The sequence below is a fragment of the Macaca mulatta genome, chromosome 4, assembly GCF_049350105.2.
Source record: "Macaca mulatta isolate MMU2019108-1 chromosome 4, T2T-MMU8v2.0, whole genome shotgun sequence".
Classification (NCBI taxonomy): domain Eukaryota; kingdom Metazoa; phylum Chordata; class Mammalia; order Primates; family Cercopithecidae; genus Macaca; species Macaca mulatta.
Window position 1 is genome coordinate 157,628,096 of NC_133409.1, and position 17,539 is coordinate 157,645,634.

The 17,539-nt window shown below is 37.2% G+C and overlaps 1 protein-coding gene across 9 annotated transcripts in view; it reads right to left on the reverse strand.

Annotated features, from left to right (window-relative positions):
* The window catches only part of CARMIL1 (capping protein regulator and myosin 1 linker 1), a 344,161-nt gene that overhangs the window by 137,122 nt on the left and 189,500 nt on the right, over nt 1-17,539 (reverse strand). For all 9 annotated transcript variants that reach the window (XM_078000908.1, XM_078000907.1, XM_078000905.1 and 6 more), the window contains 3 exons: nt 14,960-15,048; nt 13,670-13,764; nt 4,487-4,573 (listed from right to left, as the gene is read on the reverse strand). In XM_078000908.1, the coding sequence (XP_077857034.1) occupies nt 4,487-4,573; nt 13,670-13,764; nt 14,960-15,048 (271 nt within the window). The remainder of the gene's footprint in view (nt 1-4,486; nt 4,574-13,669; nt 13,765-14,959; nt 15,049-17,539) is intronic.

The window sequence follows — 17,539 nt, forward strand, 5'->3', positions numbered from 1 at the left end:
AATGAAAAGTCAGTGCTACATAAGGAATATTCATTTCAATAAACCTTTACTGAAATCCTACTGTGCACCAGGCAGGGTCTTCTGAGATACCATCTTACTTGCTGAAGGCCAGTGGAGCGGGAGACACAGACAGCTGAATAATCACTATCCAGAGAGGCAGTAACTATCAATGGGGCAAGAACAAGAGCTTGGCAGTAGAGAAGCAGGAAATGTGATTAATTGTGTTAGATAAGAGGAATGTACGGTGGCTTACAACAAAAGGTTATTTTCTGGAGGTTATCTTCTATAACTGTTTAAATGACTAACTTCCTTTAGTTTGTCCTGATATTAGTATTAATGTATTTTTTAATGGAATAATTGAGTCCAAAACATAGGGCCAATATCAGATTCTCATCAAGAAAATCATTTGTAAAATCATTTCCTTACTGAGGTATAACAAAACTCAATAAATAAATTCCAAAAATAGAAGGCTAAATTAGTCCTGACAGCAAAATGCTCCTTGACAAGTGCGGGCACTTGGCAGTTGTCCAACATCTGAATAGACTCGAGAGAGCATCATGTTATCGGCTCAGCTTCATGCTACTGAAACAGCACGAAGGATTTCCTCTCCTGCCCCCTGAGCCCATGTTCACAGGAGGCCTGTGTTAATAAGCCCACGAAGAGTGGAGAATTATAAAGTATAGACCTGAAAAAAAATCAAGGCTCTTACAGCCCTGACTAAACACATTTACATGCCTTTCTCGATTCTGGCTGTCTAGCGATTTTGACCATTCTCTGTTATTTATTATTGTAGTGTTTACAGCTGGAAAAAGGTGGTACCAGATGGCTCTGCCTTGACATAATCTGGCAACCAGCAGGACATTTGCTAGAAATCCAGAAAACTATCAGTTAGTTAACATCTGAGATAAAGAAAGGGTATTTGGAGGCAGTGGCGATGTCATGGGGAGTTTTGTTTTTTTTTTTTTAAATCTGTCTTGCGTTATCGAGCCATGAATATAAATGCCAGTCTGATTCACCAGAAGCTTAACACTGCAATGTAACTCCAGTCATTTTAAATCTGCGAATCTTTCAGATCCTATGTAAAATACTTCAAGAAGTCAATTTTTTTAAAAAAGTAAACAAACATTTCAAGATATTTTTGTTCTAGGGCAATTTGAAATTACTCAGGCTGGGCATGGTGGCTCCTGCCTGTAATCTCAGCACTTTGGGAAGCTGAGGCAGATGGATCACCTGAGGTCAGGAATTTGAGATCAGCCTAGCCAACATGGCAAAAACTTGTCTCTACTAAAAATACAAAAATTAGCTGGGCATGGTGGCACATGCCAATAATCCCAGCTACCTGGGAGGCTGAGGCAAGAGAATCGCTTGAACCCTGGAGGCAGTGGATGCAGTGAGCCAAGATCATGCAACTGCACTCCAGCCTGAGCGACAGAGCGAGACTCCGTCTAAATAAACTAAAATAAAATAAGATAAAAATTCTTCAAGTCATGTTATAAAACAATGCTAATTCTTAAAACACATATTGTAATATATACATATTTTATTGCAAGTAAGAGATAAATGGGAGGACCCTTATTTGTAAAGGGTATAGGCAATGTGGAGCTGTCCTCATCATAAGGAGGTGAAGAAGCCCAGCTTTGCCCATAGGACCTCCCCACTGTTACCACTCTAAAAGGGACAGGGACATCAGGGAGAGGTGGCACTGAAGGTCCTCAGAACCAAACTTGCCCTCAGAAGGATAAATGATCACTACATCCTTTTATTTGTTACATAGTAATGAACAAATGAATTAAAATAAATATAATCAAGGATTATTAATATAACCAGTTTTCTGTTTTTGTTTTTGTTTTCTAAAGAGACAGGTTCTCACTCTGTCACCCATGCTGCAGTGCGGTGGCACTGTCATAGCTCACTGCAACCCGAAACTCCTGGGCTCAAGCATCTTCCCACCTCAGCCTCCGGGGTGGCTAGAATTACAGATGCAATTCATATAATCAGGTTTTTTAAAACCACTCTATCTTATAAAAGACTTAAACTAGACCTATGGAGCACACAATAAATAATGAATGCTTTTAATATGTACAGAAGTCATATAAACTTTTTTTAAAAAGATTAACACTATAAACAGAAAACTAACAAAGGATATAAACTTAGTGATTTCCCTAAAAGAAATACAAATGACTAAGGAACAAGGGACTTCAGAGGGGGTCTGCCTTGTTATTTATACTTTTTAGTATCTTCTAAATCTTTACCATAAACGTGTACTACATTGATAATGATCAGAAAAAGGTTTATATAAAATGGATTTGCTGAAGTAGAACAGTGATAATGTAAAGGAGTTAAACTTAGCTGTAAGACCTGTAGATGGCTTCAGGCGCTAGGTCCGAAAACACTGACTCCCGGGGAAATCCCTTTGGTAATGTATTTTCATGCCTTAATCTTAAATATGTGTGTATAAATGTGTGCACATAAAATCATGGTACTTATGGAACTAATCTCAATTTCAAACCATTCTTAATTTAACTGCATGTTCAGAATAATGTATGATGGTATGGATATAAAATCATCAAGGGATGACTTTGCTTTACTCATTTATCCAAGGCACATTCAGTGAGAGACTGAGAAGTGCTAGGACACAGCAACGAATGAGGCAAAGCCCTTATTATTCAGAAATATACAGGCTAAGGCACAATCAAATGCGATGGACACATGCTAAGATAGAGGAATTTACAAAGAGCTATGGAACACAGAGAAAGGGGCATCTAGTCATACAAGGTGTGGTGAGAGGAGGTTGTCTGAGAACGTTTCAAAGAGAAAGTGAGATAGAAGCAGCCAGGTGCAGGAGCTCATGCATGTAATCCCAGCACTTTGGGAGGCTGAGGCAGGCAGATCACTCGAGCTCAGGAGTTTGAGACCAGCCTGGGAACATGGAAACCCTGTCTCTACAAAAAAATTAGCTGGGTGTGGTAGTGTGTGTTTGTGGTCCCAGCTACTTGGGGGGCTGAGGCGGCAGGATCACTTGAGCACAGGAGGTGGAGGCTGCAATAAGCCAAGATCGTACCACTGCACTCCAGCCTGGGTGACACAGCAAGAACCTGTCTTCTAAAAAAATAAAATTAAAATAAAAATCCACCTCCAATAATTTTTTTTTTTTTTGAGACAGAGATAGAAGCCGAATCTGCATAGGATGCATGGTACTTCATGAGACATTCCAGGTAAGGACACTAAGGTTGCTCCAGGTAGAAACTGAGGCATATAAAAACATAAGACAGCTCAGGATGATGATAATTATGATGATGGTGGTGGTGGTGGTGCTGGTGCTGGTACTGGTGGGGGTGACGGTCGCAGTTTACTAAGCACTTTGTGACAGAAACCATACTGTACGTATATTAAATCATTCAACTCTAACTACCTGTGTAGAAATAAGATACTGTTATTTCTGTCCTACAAATGAGGCACCTGGGAACAAAGACATTACATATAAATGCATGACATGTGAGAATAAAAGTCAGAATTCAACCTTGGGCAATCTGACTACAGAACTGACACTTTCAACCACTATACATACTGTTTCCAAAAGACAGTGACTTTCTTAAGAAATGGCAAGATGTTCAAGAAACTTTTGTTAAACAGTAGTCCAGGCACAGTGCCAGGTGCTGCAGATAAAAAGATGAGAGAAGCACAGGCCACAAGGAGAGCCCCAGTGTAGCAGGAAAGACACAATATTTATACAATAATGTTACATATGTGATCTTGAATACAAAGGGAACAGTCATTGATTCTGTGTGGCCTTGGGAACAGGGAACACATCTCAGCAGAGTTTATCACGGATAAACAGTTTTATAAAACAAACTGAACCTCTCTGAGAATATTTGGAGATTAAAAAAATTTTTTTCAGGCATCCAGGGCAAAATGTGAAGATATACAAAGGCACAATGAATGCAGGATAATTTCTAATATTATTATTGTGGTGCTGCTGTGGCAAAATAATAACAGAATTGACAGGATTTGATGGAAAAAATGAAGGTGAGTGAACTTATGAACTCACCTGGAGAGAAGATAAGGAAATCTCTAAAGACAGAACTACAAAGAGGGGAGCTACAGCAGTTAGGCCCAACAGTTTTCTGTAAAGCAGACAGTCTGTCTGACAGTTAGAAAGGCCAACTTGTTGAACCAAGATAAACACAACCAGGTGCATCTAGGAATGTGAGGCAGGAGGATAGAGGCGGACAGGAGAGTGTTCCCTGACTCAAAGTTTTAAAAGTTAAAGACTGCATGTACATATCAAAATTATTCTCTACACTGACAGCATTTCACTTCAGAGCATCAAACACTGAATTACATAATGTCTTTATCTTCAAACTGCCAGAGTAATATAATAGATATATTTTTAAATGTAAGTACATTTACAAATAATTCTAACTAAGGTAGCAGGCGCAGCAGAACTATTTCAGACACATTGTTAGGTAAATAAGAAATACTGTACCTTTAGGTGATAGTGAGGTTTTAGATAAATTTAAATGCTTTAATCCCTTCGGGAGTTTGGCAAATTGAATACTTAAAGAAGACACACCTGAGAAAGGAAAAAAGCGATTAGAATTTTCAAGTTCTCGGAATTGCATTTTCTACAATGAATGAAAATTAATTTTGATTCTGAATGAAGTGATCATATTTTTCTTTCTAATATCAGACTTTGTTTTCTAACCATTTACCATCAAGCCCCCTTTTCTTTCTGTCCTACCTACAGGGTAAGAGAAGGGGAAGATGTCTTATTCGGCATACAACATCTGAAACTTTTCCATTGGAGATACTTTTCTTGGGGCCAAGTGTCACTCTTTTTCTCATAGTTCTAGTTAAAATGCAAATCCTCTTGGAAAGGATGTTAACTCCTTTTCTTTTTAACCTCTGTCTTAACGGGTTGATTGCTCTTCTAGATGAGCAGATATATGCTATTTAATTATTGTCAAGAAGAATGGAGTAACATTAACTATTCTGATAACGGCAGATGGATTCCTATACTTAATTGGCTTACAGCTAACAACCTCATTCAGAGCTTCGGAGCATGTTTTAACTTCTTAAAAGTAGATTTTGTAACTTTGGATAACTCACCAGGAATTTACAGTATTTAAAATCGGGTATCTTCTAAATTTAATAACCAGAGTGGGAGATTGAGAACACCAGCTCACCCATCCAAGGACTGCAATGAGCATAAACTGTTTTCTGGGAGGAAATAAGTAATACACAAATGTATGCCCTTCATACAGGTCCTTCAACTGACCTCCTGCTGTAGATGAGCCATCATTTCCCCAGGGGCATGTTCTTCAGAAGGCTCCTAAAACAATGTTAATTCCTGCTCCCTTAGGCTAATTCTCAAGCTTCAGGCAGCAAGAAGAAATTACTGTGCTGGTTGCTGTCCTACTATAGAACCCTAAATTATCTATAAATCTTATCACAACTTCTAAGAAACAACATGGAGGTCATGCAGCTAGAGTAAGCCTCTACATGGGCGTTTCCCCTAGAATAGTGGGTGTTCTGGGAGCCTCTATTTCCCCACTGTGTTTCCACAGTCAAAGAAGTTTGAAAATCACTGGATTAAATCACGTTAAACAGGTTTTTATCTGATTATTTCTAGAGACTTGAATATGCTAATCCATTTTGTAAATTACAAGAGGGCAGCCTTGATATTTAGCTGATACACTCTTGTAAAAAATAATAATAATAAGTGACTAACAAGTTGATGGAGGAAAGGGGAAAGACAGAATAACTGTTAAAACTTGATTAATCTAAAAGGCAAAAAAGTGAGGAAAAAAGGGGACAAATAAAAAAATGGACCAGCACTTTGGGAGGCCGAGGCATGCGGCTCACAAGGTCAGAAGATCGAGACCATCCTGGCTAACACGGTGAAACCTTGTCTCTACTAAAAATACAAAAAATTAGTTGGGCGTGGTGGTGGGCGCAGGTAGTCCCAGCTACTCGGGAGGCTGAGGCAGGAGAATGGCGTGAACCCAGGCGGTGGAGGTTTGCAGTGAGCCAAGATCGTGCCACTGCACTCCAGCCTGGGTGACAGAGCAAGACTCTGTCTCAAAAAAAAAAAAAAAAGGAAAGGAAACAAATAGAAATACAACTTTTCACCCAAATATCTGAATGATTACATTAAACATAAATTTATTAAATATATTTAATTTACATTTGTATTATTTAAAAATATTATGTAAATATAAAGATTCAAATTACAAATCAAAGATGATTTACTTGAATAAAAATATCAAACGTTTTCAAGAGATACACCTAGAAATATATGTATTCAGAAGTGAACGTAAAAGCATGAAAAAAGATATGCTACAAACACTAACCAAAAGAAATCTGATGTAGCTGCAATGAGACAATTTAAATTTTAAGAAGCATTACTAAAGATAAATGGAATATTTCATTAATTAAGAAGATACAATTACTCTAAATCTATGCTCTCATTAACATCATCTGAAAATATATAAAGTAAATCTGACAGTAACAAAAGGAAAATACATACATTATTACATAAACACACACATATATATAATAATAGAAGTTTTCCAACACACTTCTATTAGTAGCTAATAAATGAACAGAAAAAGTCAGTAAAGATATAGAGAACATCAAAAGCATATTGAAAAAAGATATAATTGATATATTTAAAATGCTGTACCCAGTAACTACAGAATACATGTCTTCAAAGTCCACACTGAATATTTTCCAAAAGGAATCAGATACCGAGCCATAAATTTAGCAAGTCTCAACAAATAATAGAATGTTCCTTAGTACTGTGAATTCATACACAGAATATTTGTACACTCTCTGTTACCACTACTGCAGTTAAAATACGAATTATAACAATAAGATAATTAGAAAATCCCCAAATAATTATAACATAAGCAATATATTTCTAAATAACAAAAGAGCCAAAAATCACAATGGGAATTTTAAAGATCTTTTGAATTAAATCTAAAAACTATGGTATTAAAATTTTTGGGATCTAACTAGAGCCATGCCTAAAGATAAATCAATAGACCTAAATACATATTTTAAGAAAGATGAAAAACTGGAAAGTAATTATCTAATTATCCATCTCAAAAAATAGCAAATTAATCCTCACACACCTCTGTAAACAGAAGGAAGGAAAAAAATAAGAAAAAGGGAAGAATCCAATTAAATAGATAGCATCCATAAAAATAAGTAAATTTAACAAAGTTGGTTCTTTAAAAATACTAACAAAATTAATAAACTCCAGCAAGACTGGTAAAATAAATAAATGAGAAAGAGATCAAATTATCAAAATCAAATCAAAAAAGAATGTAAAGATCTTACAGGCACTGAATTATAACTTGAGGGTATAAACAAATCTGTAAGTCAAAAAACTATCATTTTAATAGAAAGGAACAAATCCCTTATGAAAAACATGATAGACCAAAACTAATGTAAGAAGAAGTAAATAATCTCAATAGTTCGCTATCTATTCAAGGAAACAAATCTATTATTAAAAAATCTCTCCATAAAGAGAAGCAAAAGAAGCCAAACACAAAGGAGTACATAGGCAAAGAACAGGCAAAGCTCATCCATCATGAGAGAAGTCAGAATAGTAGTTATCTTTTCCAAGTGGTAGAGGACAGGGCTGGTAATCACTGGGGCAAACCACAAGGTAAGTCTGGAGAATACTGGGAACATTCTGTCTCTTGATCTTGGTAGTGGCTTCTGGGAGAAACAAAAGGCCTCTTCTCTGTTAGAAAGCATACAGATTAGAACGTTGTAGATGTCAGAGCATAGGTGAGTAAAAATTTTTACAGTTCCACCCATTTCTATAGCTTTCCTGGAGAGTTCAGAAACGCTAAGAAAAGTAAGTGAAAAAGCAAGATACAATGAAGTATTTCCATTTCAAACATAAGGCTGAGAGGAAAAGACTTGGAACCAAGAATATAAGAATATAGGGATACTGGAAAAAATTGAGTCAACACTTCTAACTTTTAAATGCCCTAAAATCTAAATCTATGCCTTCTTCTTTTTTTTCCCCCAAGATGGAGGCTCACTCTGTCGCCCAGGCTGGAGTGCAGAGGTGTGATCTCGGCTCACTGCAACCTCCTCCTCCAGGGTTCAAGGGATTCTCCTGCCTCAGCCTCCCGAGTAGCTGAGACTACAGGTACGTGCCACCACGCCCAGCTAATTTTTTGTATATTTAGTAGAGAAGGGGTTTCACCATGTTAGCCAGGATGGTCTCGATCTCCTGACCTCGTGATCCACCAACCTCGGCCTCCCAGAGTGCTAGGATTACAGGCGTGAGCCACCGTGCCCAGCCAATCTATGCCATTTTAAAAATATTGCTTTACCTGTTTAACCATGAAAATATCAATTATCTCATTTAATCCTTAGAACATTCTTATTTGGTAGGTACTATTATTTATATTTTTAATATAAGGAAGCTGAGGTATAGAGAAGGTAGGTAACTTGTCCAAGAACACTTAGCTAGAAAGCTGTGAAGCTCGGAATTAAACCCATGTGTTTCGACTCTGGGACTCACTGATATACACTGAGACATGAAAGATCTAAAACACCAAGAAAAATAAGCAGGAACCCTAGAATCTATGTCTCTTGTCTTATTTAGAAGATCAAATCAGAGCCACCACCAAATAGCTGGGAAAAAATATGAGCATACTTCAGGTCAACAAAAAACACTAGAGCTAGGATTCTAAATGGTGTCTAAATGAAATAATCGAATTTGGAATAAAGTGAGTGGAGGAGCCTGGGCAACATAGTGAGACCACATCACTACAAAAAACATTTAAAAATTAGCCAGGTGTGGCAGTGCACACCTGCAATCCCAGCTACTTGGGAGGCTGAGTGGGGAGGATGGCCTGAGCCCAGGAAATCGAGGTTGCAGTGAGCCATTATTGCACCATTATACTCCAGTCTGGGCAACAGAGTGAGACCTTGTCTCACCAAAAAAAAAAAAAAAAAAAAAAAAAAGTGAGGAGAAGAAGTGAGGACAGACATTTCTGAAAAGGCTAAAATCATAAGAACTAAGGTAATTGGGACAGATAACTAGGAAAAACAGAACACAGAATTTGTAATGCTTAGAGAAGCATAAATGTACATATATTAGTATTAGAAAACTAAAACCAAAGTTTCCCCTAAACAACGCACTCTGACATTTCTGTTCTATTCTACTGCTTTTAAAAAAAAAAAAAATGCTTGTCATGAACTATTAAATTGATTTCACGGCCAGCTAATGGGTCTTGACCCACAGTCTGAAAAAACACTGTGTTAGATGAAGACCAAGAGCAAGCTGGTGAACAGGCATGGCCTGGCAACAAGGATAAGAATAGCCTGTGTATGTGTGTGGTCTGTTCACCATCTTGTGTGGCTCTTGCAGAAAGAGAACAGTAGGGCAACTAGCATTTGAAGGATTACTCATACACATTATACCTCTGCTTACTAAGTCATACTCGAACCTCCTTTACCACAACCCCCTCAGCAATCAGAAGACTACAGGCCTGGTCCTCTATACATAGATGTGAAAATAACAGTTTTGCTGCATCAACATTCATATCATACAACTCTTGAAGAGTTTCCAAATAAGTTCCTGAGTGGAAGGTTTAGGTACAAAACCACATTCCATTTGCTGTGTAAATTCCTCAGAATTCTTGGCCACTTAACTGTTAAGACCTTATCTCTTTTTTTTTTTTTTTTTTTTTTTTTTGAGACAGAATCTCTCTCTGTCGCCAGGCTGGAGTGCAGTGGCACAATCTCAGCTTACTGCAACCTCCGACTCCCTGATTCAAGCGATTCTCCTGCCCCAGTCTCTCGGGTAGCTGGGATTACAGGCATATACCACCACACCCAGCCAATTTTTGTATTTTTAGTAGAGATGGGGTTTCACCACGTTGACCAGGATGGACTCAATCTCCTGACCTCATGATCCCCTCGCCTCAGCCTCCCAAAGTGCTGGGATTACAAGCATGAGCCACCGTACCCAGCCCCTTGTACTTCTTTGAGCTTCCTTACAAATAATAGTCCTGGCTTAGTCTTTTTTATATTCTGTATAACTTAATTACAGACTCCTCCTTCACCCTTTTTATTACTTTCAAACACAAAATACCATCACTGAAAACCTTGGGAACAAAAATTACTAAAAGTTTTCTCTAGATTGAAATTTCAGTAAATATTTTACACTCATGTAGATTTCTTGTGGAATTTCCATCCATGAGCAGAAAAGTTACCAATCCTTCAGGTAGTTAGCCTGAATGAAAAGAATAAAGAATTTGTGTTCAGGAGGCTCATCCTGAAGAGTAAAGAAAGATGGGAGATACGAATGTTGGCAGTTGTCTGTGAGCACTGGCAAATACAGCAATGAATGAATTTAGAAGGGGCAGAAATGAGAAAAGTCTTGGTCTGCGAAAATATTTTTAGGATGTTAAAATTTGAAGGTATATGAGCAGAAACCACACTACAGACTTGGCAGGAATATTCAAGGCTATCCTTGGAATGATCCATGATGACAGCACTGGTGAATGGGCTGCAGCTAGATAAAAAGACACAGGTCTCAGAAATAGGAAAGCAGAGGGAAAAAGTAGGCAAACATCATCTTTGAACACATGGTCTGACTCTATACAAAAGAAATCTCTCAAACTTCACCATAATTTTCAAGTGCAAATAAAAAAACCTATACAAGAGAATTAAGATTGAATACAATCAAATAAATCAAATTCAATTTAAAGAAAATATCTGTTGATTGTGGACCAAGTCTTACACTAGATGCTTTGCATCTTAGGAAACAAGGAAGGGGAGACAGAAAACCCAGAAAGTGGGGATGAGAGGAAGCAAGGTGCTGAAGCATGGGGAAAGAAATGTCCACCTCTAGTTCTCATGTGAGCAGAGTGAAGTAAGTGCTATTACGGAATTTTACATGGGAGCTCCAAAGTGAGGGCAAGACAAAGGAAACTGCACCTGCGGTGACAAGTTGTCCAATGTGGCTGCACCTCAGAGAACATGAAGTGGACAACGGGAGAGAAAACAAAGGGCCTCAAATTCATTCTTCCTCTTCCATCTCCCCAAACAATGTGTGGTATTTTAGGTCTGGCTTCTTTCACTTAACAGTGTTTTTGAGGTTCATCCATGATGTGGCATGTGTCAGAATTCCATTCTCTTTTGAGTAGTATTCCAATGCACATATTATATACACCATATCTTATGTAACCACTCTCCAGTGATGAACATCTGGGATGTTTCTACTTTTTGGCTATTATAACTAATACTGCTATAAACATTCATTCACAAGTCTCTGTGTGGACATAAGTCTCCTTTGACTTGGGTGATACACCTAGGAGTAGAATTGCTGGGTTATATGGCAGGTTTGAGTTTAACTTTTTAAGAAACTGTCTAGCATGTTTTGCATGTGGCTGCACCATTTTACACTCCCACCAGCAATGTAGGAGTTTCCATCTCTTCACATCCTTTCGAAGACTTATTTTGATTATTGCCACACTACTGCTTTTGAAATGGTACCTCACTGTGGTTTTAATTTGCATTTCTCTAAACACTGAGAAGTGTCCCCATCCTGATCCATCTGAACTCTGGATTTCATTTGCTTAAGAACCTTCCTCAAACAACTACCTCCCTCTACAGATTTTTTCCTGTATGTTGATAAATATGACTGAGTCCCTCCCATCTTAAAAACAAAACCAAAAATAGCCCTTCTGTCTATAAAACGGTGATCACCATGATTTCTACTTTGTCACATTCACCTCTCTGTAGTATCTAATAGAGAAACATTTGTTTTTCCTAAGAATTGAGTATACCCTAGAGAAACTCCTATTCCAGTACTACGCATCCATTAATTTCAGCTTTGGCTTATTCTATGAGGGTACTTTTTGCGTGATCTAGCTTTCTAATTCAGTCTCGACCTTCCTGTAGATTCACTACTTTAGATGATGACAAGTTACCCTGGAGACGTTTGCTTGAATACAACCTAGGTATCTTTGTCAGCACCAAACAATGACCATATTAAGGACAAAAAGAAAAACTGAACATCTATATCAGTATCTTCAGCTCAGTTTAATAATTAATACTCTTCAAATATAACATTGAAAGGTGAAAGGCCATATTCAACAACCTGGAAAACATCTGCAACAGAAAATGAAAACAAAATAGTCCCACTAGAGATAAACCAATTCCTTCTTAAACCTTGTCCATCAGTGTTCCACTAAGAATTCAAATTCTCGAGTTTCCCTTTCTAAACCTACTGACTCCTCTCTCTACACATCCACTTTTAATAAAACATTCTGACTCTTCGTGAACTCTAGTCCTTCATCCTTTCCCTATTCTCACACTCAAATCTTGTTAAATATTAAAATATAATAGTGGTAAAGAGAAATCTAAGATAGTCCCCAAGATTCTCACCCCCTGGTGTATACGCCCTGTGCAAATTTCCTTGAATATGGGGGTGGGGAGCAGTAAATATACTGTTGACTCTTGAACAACATGGGTTTGAACTGCACTGGTCCACTTCTGTGTGGATTTTTCTCCACCTCTGCCACTGCGGACACAGCAAGATTAAGGCCTCCTTTTCTTCCTCCTCCTCCTCAGCCTAGTCAATGTGAAGATGACCAAGATAAAGACCTTTATGATTATCTACTTCCGCTTAACAAACAGGAAATATATTTTCTCTTTCTTATGATTTTATTAATAAAATTTTATTTTATTTAGCTTAAAGAATACTATACAATACATATAACACACAAATTACACGTTAGTCAACTTTTTATTGGCAAGGCTTCCAGTCAACAGTGCTATTAGCAGTTAAGTTTTGAGGGAGTCAAAAGTTACATGTGGATTTTTGATGGCTTATGGTCAGTGATTCTCACTCTTGAGTTGTTCAAGGGTCAACAGTAATGAGACATCCCTACCACGATTAGGTTACTAATCACTTGACTTTGAGTTCATGAAAAACGGAAATTGTCATAGGTGGGTCTGATCCAGTTAGGTGAACTGTTTAAAAGAAACTAAAGCATCAGAGAGATGTGCTCCAGCTAGCCTCACACACAAAGCAAACTGCTATGTTGTGAGATAAGGGGGTCACATGACAAGAACCCTTCTAGGAGCACGGCCTCTAGGAGCTGCGAGTGGTGCCCACTGGCAGCTAGCAAGAAACTGGGGACCTCAAGCCTACAGCTCCAAGGAAATTAATTCCACCAACAACCAGTGAACTTAAGGAGGACTCCAGGTCACAGATGAGAGCACAACCCCTGCTGACAACTTGCTTTGTCTTGAGAGACCCAGAGCACAGAACCCAGCTAACCCGTACCCAGACTCCTGAGCCAAGACACTATGAGATAATAAATTGGTATCATTTTAAGCTGCCAAGCATGTGGTAATTTGTTATGCAGGACTATATAACTAATAAAATACATTAAAAATAATATCTTCCTTTCCTTTTGTTTCACTTCAAAAAAAGCTAAGCAGATCATACAATTTTAACATAAGTATTTATATGAAAGGGTGGAAAGAACTGGAAGCCAACAGGACAATCAACAGCACTTATAATTACAACTTAGCTTGATACAGCTCTTCAGGCATGGCTAAATTAAAATTCTCTAATCCTCTTACAATTCTGGCATCAATGATAATGAGAACCCCGCAGTACCTCTATCCTCCAGTGGGTTGCCAGCAAGGTTAATTGTGTGGAGTCCTGAGTTGGGATTATGCGCTAGAGCACTGGCCAGTTTTTGTGCAAAATCTCTGCATGTAAACAAAACAATAAGATTAAGCAACAAAATGTAAAATGTAAAACCAAATGTAAAACCATTCGAATGGAACATTTAAAGCTTAGAACAGAGTGAAATCTAAATAGAGAAACTTCCCTTACAATATTAGTCTATATAGCATATATTTCTTAATACCCATTAATACCTCATTAGAGAATTTGTAAAGCCACAGCCAGAAAATGGTTCATTCTGATTGGCCAAAAGCGAAAAGAAAATACATAATTGCCCCTTTAAAGGCACTCTGTTGTATGCTATTAATAGTACTTTCTGGCCCCTCCATAATTAAAAAAAAAAAAAAAATCCTGGATCGAACCTGCTTTTCATGAAAATTATAGTATTTACCATATCTTATTTCTCATTTCATGCAACTGTGAATGCAAAACTGATTACACTAATTATTAAGTTTAAAGGTTACAATTGCTAGCGCTACATTTTGGCAAAAATTAAAACCATTGTTTTAGTTAGGTTTAACTTGAAATAATGTACTAAGTGCTATGATTATGAAACTGTCAACCGTCCTCACTTAGCAGCAGTGAAATCTTTATTCTACTAGATTCTAACTCTTATGCTCTTAACAGTAGGCTTAGGTAGTGACTACTAAACCACTAGATAAAGACTATGCAAGCATTAACCTGAGAAAGAAAAAAATGACTAAAACTGATCAAAGCAAAGCAGTAAAGTCATATGAAATACGTTATCACTATGACCACCAGTAATGATAATAAAACCTACATATACCATCTACAGAGTAAAAGGCACTTTGCCAAATACTTTAAATATATTAATTCATTTACCCTTGCAATTTTAATTGTATAAAATAGGCATTATTATTATCCCCATTTTAAGAGTGAAGAGAATGAGGCACAGAAAGCTTAAGCAACTTCTGCAAGGCCATGAGAAATCTGGCTCAAGGATCCATGCTCTTAAAAACATACTATGTACTCGCAAAAATATCAAGTGACACAATATCAAGAGATGTTACCAAATTATTAGGCTTCATGATGATGGGAATTATACGGATTTTTTTTTCCAGAAGGAAAAACATTGCTGTATATGTGATCAGCCCAATTAAAAACAAAAAACAAAAAACAAAACCTATGAATTAATTAGAAGAGCAAATGGCACAGAGTTTTAAAACAACATATTTATAGATTCAGGAAAATACTCACATTCTAAGTCCAGCATTTTCCAACACCAATTCTTCCAGTCGATTGGACCTACTCACCACCCTCAAGATCTGTTCACAGACATCAGTGGACTGTAACAGAAAACATTCTTTGACTACTCCATAACTCTAAAGAAGAAAAACTTTATTGTTATATATCTATGCAATGCAAAGTTTTAATTAAGTAAAACATCACTCATTCAACAAACCTTGAATGAGCATCTTCTACTATGCACCATCGTGATGAAGATCCTGGAAACACAATGTTATAAAGGAGAAAGTCCCTGCCTTTAAGAGTGTGCCATCCAGCAGGGTAAACAGACAAGAAGAACACTATGGTCAGAGTTTGTGTCCCCCCTCCCAAAATTCATAGTTAAAAACCTAATCCCCACTGTGATAGCGTTAGCAATTAGGTGCCTTTGGGAACTGACTAGGTCATGGTGGTGGGGCCTTCATGAAGGAATTAGTGCTTTCACAGAAGAGGCCCCAGAGAGCTGTCCTGCCCCTTCCACCTAGTAAAGACACAGCTAAAAGGCACCACCTGTGAACAACAAAGTGTGCTCTCACTAGACACCAAGTCTACTGGAGCCTTGATCTTGGACTTCTCTGCCTCCAGAACTGGGAAATAAACCTGTTGTTTATAAGCTACCTAATGTATGGTATTTTGTTATAGCAACCTGAATGAAATAAGATAAAAATATACTATTATGATAAAATAATAAAAAGACCATTTTGGTAGTGCTATGCATACATATAAGTGCACCTAATCCAGGTTCACAAAACCAAGAGGACTTCCCAAAGAAGGTGACGTTCAAAATGGAGAACTGAAGACTAAATGTTAGTGATGATGATAATGATGTTGAAAATATCTTTGCTGAGTTCTCACCATGTGTCAGGCACTGAGTTAAGTCCTCTATGTGTATTTCATTATAAAACCATTAAAGATTATTATTCCATTTTCATAGATAAGAAAATTAAGGTTTAAAGATGTCATAAACTTAAACAGGAAGGCTAAATAAGTACTTGATGAATGCTAGCTGGTATTAGGATGTTCCTACTGGAATGTAAATAGGATAAAATGGGAAACAACCTAATAATACGAAAAAGTTTAATAAATAATAGTCTCATGTTAATAAACATGTTTTCAAAACAACCATTATATAGTTGTATAACTATTATGCCTATATGTTAAACAAGATTACAACAATTAAAATGAGTAATATATAACAACATTTTGAGGGGACTATGAAAAATGAAGAGTTGTGCCCTGGTGGTAGAATTGTGCATATTTTTAAAAAATATTTATTAATGTTTTTATATTTATAACCTGCCTCATTCCAAAACTAATTTAAAGTGGTTCTTGACCTTAATATTACTTATACATTAAAAAGTCATTTTGGCTCATGTCTGTAATCCCAGAACTTTGGGAAACTGAAGAAGGCAGATTACTTGAGCTCAAGAGTTCAAGACTAGCTTTGGGAAATGGTGAAATTTCATGTCTACAAAATATACAAAAAGTAGCGGGGTGCGCCCCAGACTGCATGCGCCTGCAGTCCCAGCTACTCAGGAGACTAAGGTGGGAGGATCGCTTGAGCCCAGGATGTTGAGGCTGCAGTGAGCCATCATCGCACCACTGCATCCCAGCCTGGGCCACAGAGTGAGACCCTGTTTCACACGTGCACACACACACATACACACACACACAAAGTGATTTTAAAATTCTCCTTGCAACCTAGCGTGTACTAAATAGTTCATGATATTAAAAAAGAAAGAGTGAGAGAAAGAAGGCATGTTCTGTGTGCCATAGCATACAATATCAAAGCACTTTCTTTTCATAAAATATCACATAAAAATATTACAGTACTTTGACTTATCATATAACAAATACCCAACTGGATTAATCATAATTGGAACACAGTCTGAATGTGGCACAAGTTCTCTAGTCAAGTATTTTTAAGAAAACCTAACTTAGAAACACCCCAAGTCCCACAGCATGTAAGGCTCTCATAATTCTTATTTGCTGTTTGATTCCATTCTGTCAATAATGCCACTTTCACACTATTCCTGGGTTTCCAATGTGTCCCACTGATTAAGGAAGAAAGAGAAAAATTAATTCCAATTGACCTGATGCCTGCAATTTACATTATGCTGACAGTGATGATATTCAAAATGGTGACCCCCTTATCAATACAATTCTTTATCTCACAATGTACATACAAGGGTCTTATTCTGTGCTGTCATGATAAAAAGTGATTACTTAGATAATGTTTTTGCGGATATTATCCTAATTACCAGAAATAATTCTTGGGATCATTACCATTTCTGGGCTACCTTGCAGTGCACCCAGAAAAGTAATTTACCATAATGCTTTGAAGATTTACAGCCCATTGGGGTATAAATACCATAACACAAATTTATTAAGGAAAATGTATGAAAGTGTCTCCAACTTTTCTTTAAAATGCCAGTAGGGGAGATGTATAACAAATCATTCATGACTAAATTAATTCTACTAATTTTTATTGAGTGCCAGGTACATTAAAAGCATCATTTTCTACAGGGATGAATATAAGGAAATGAAACTTTT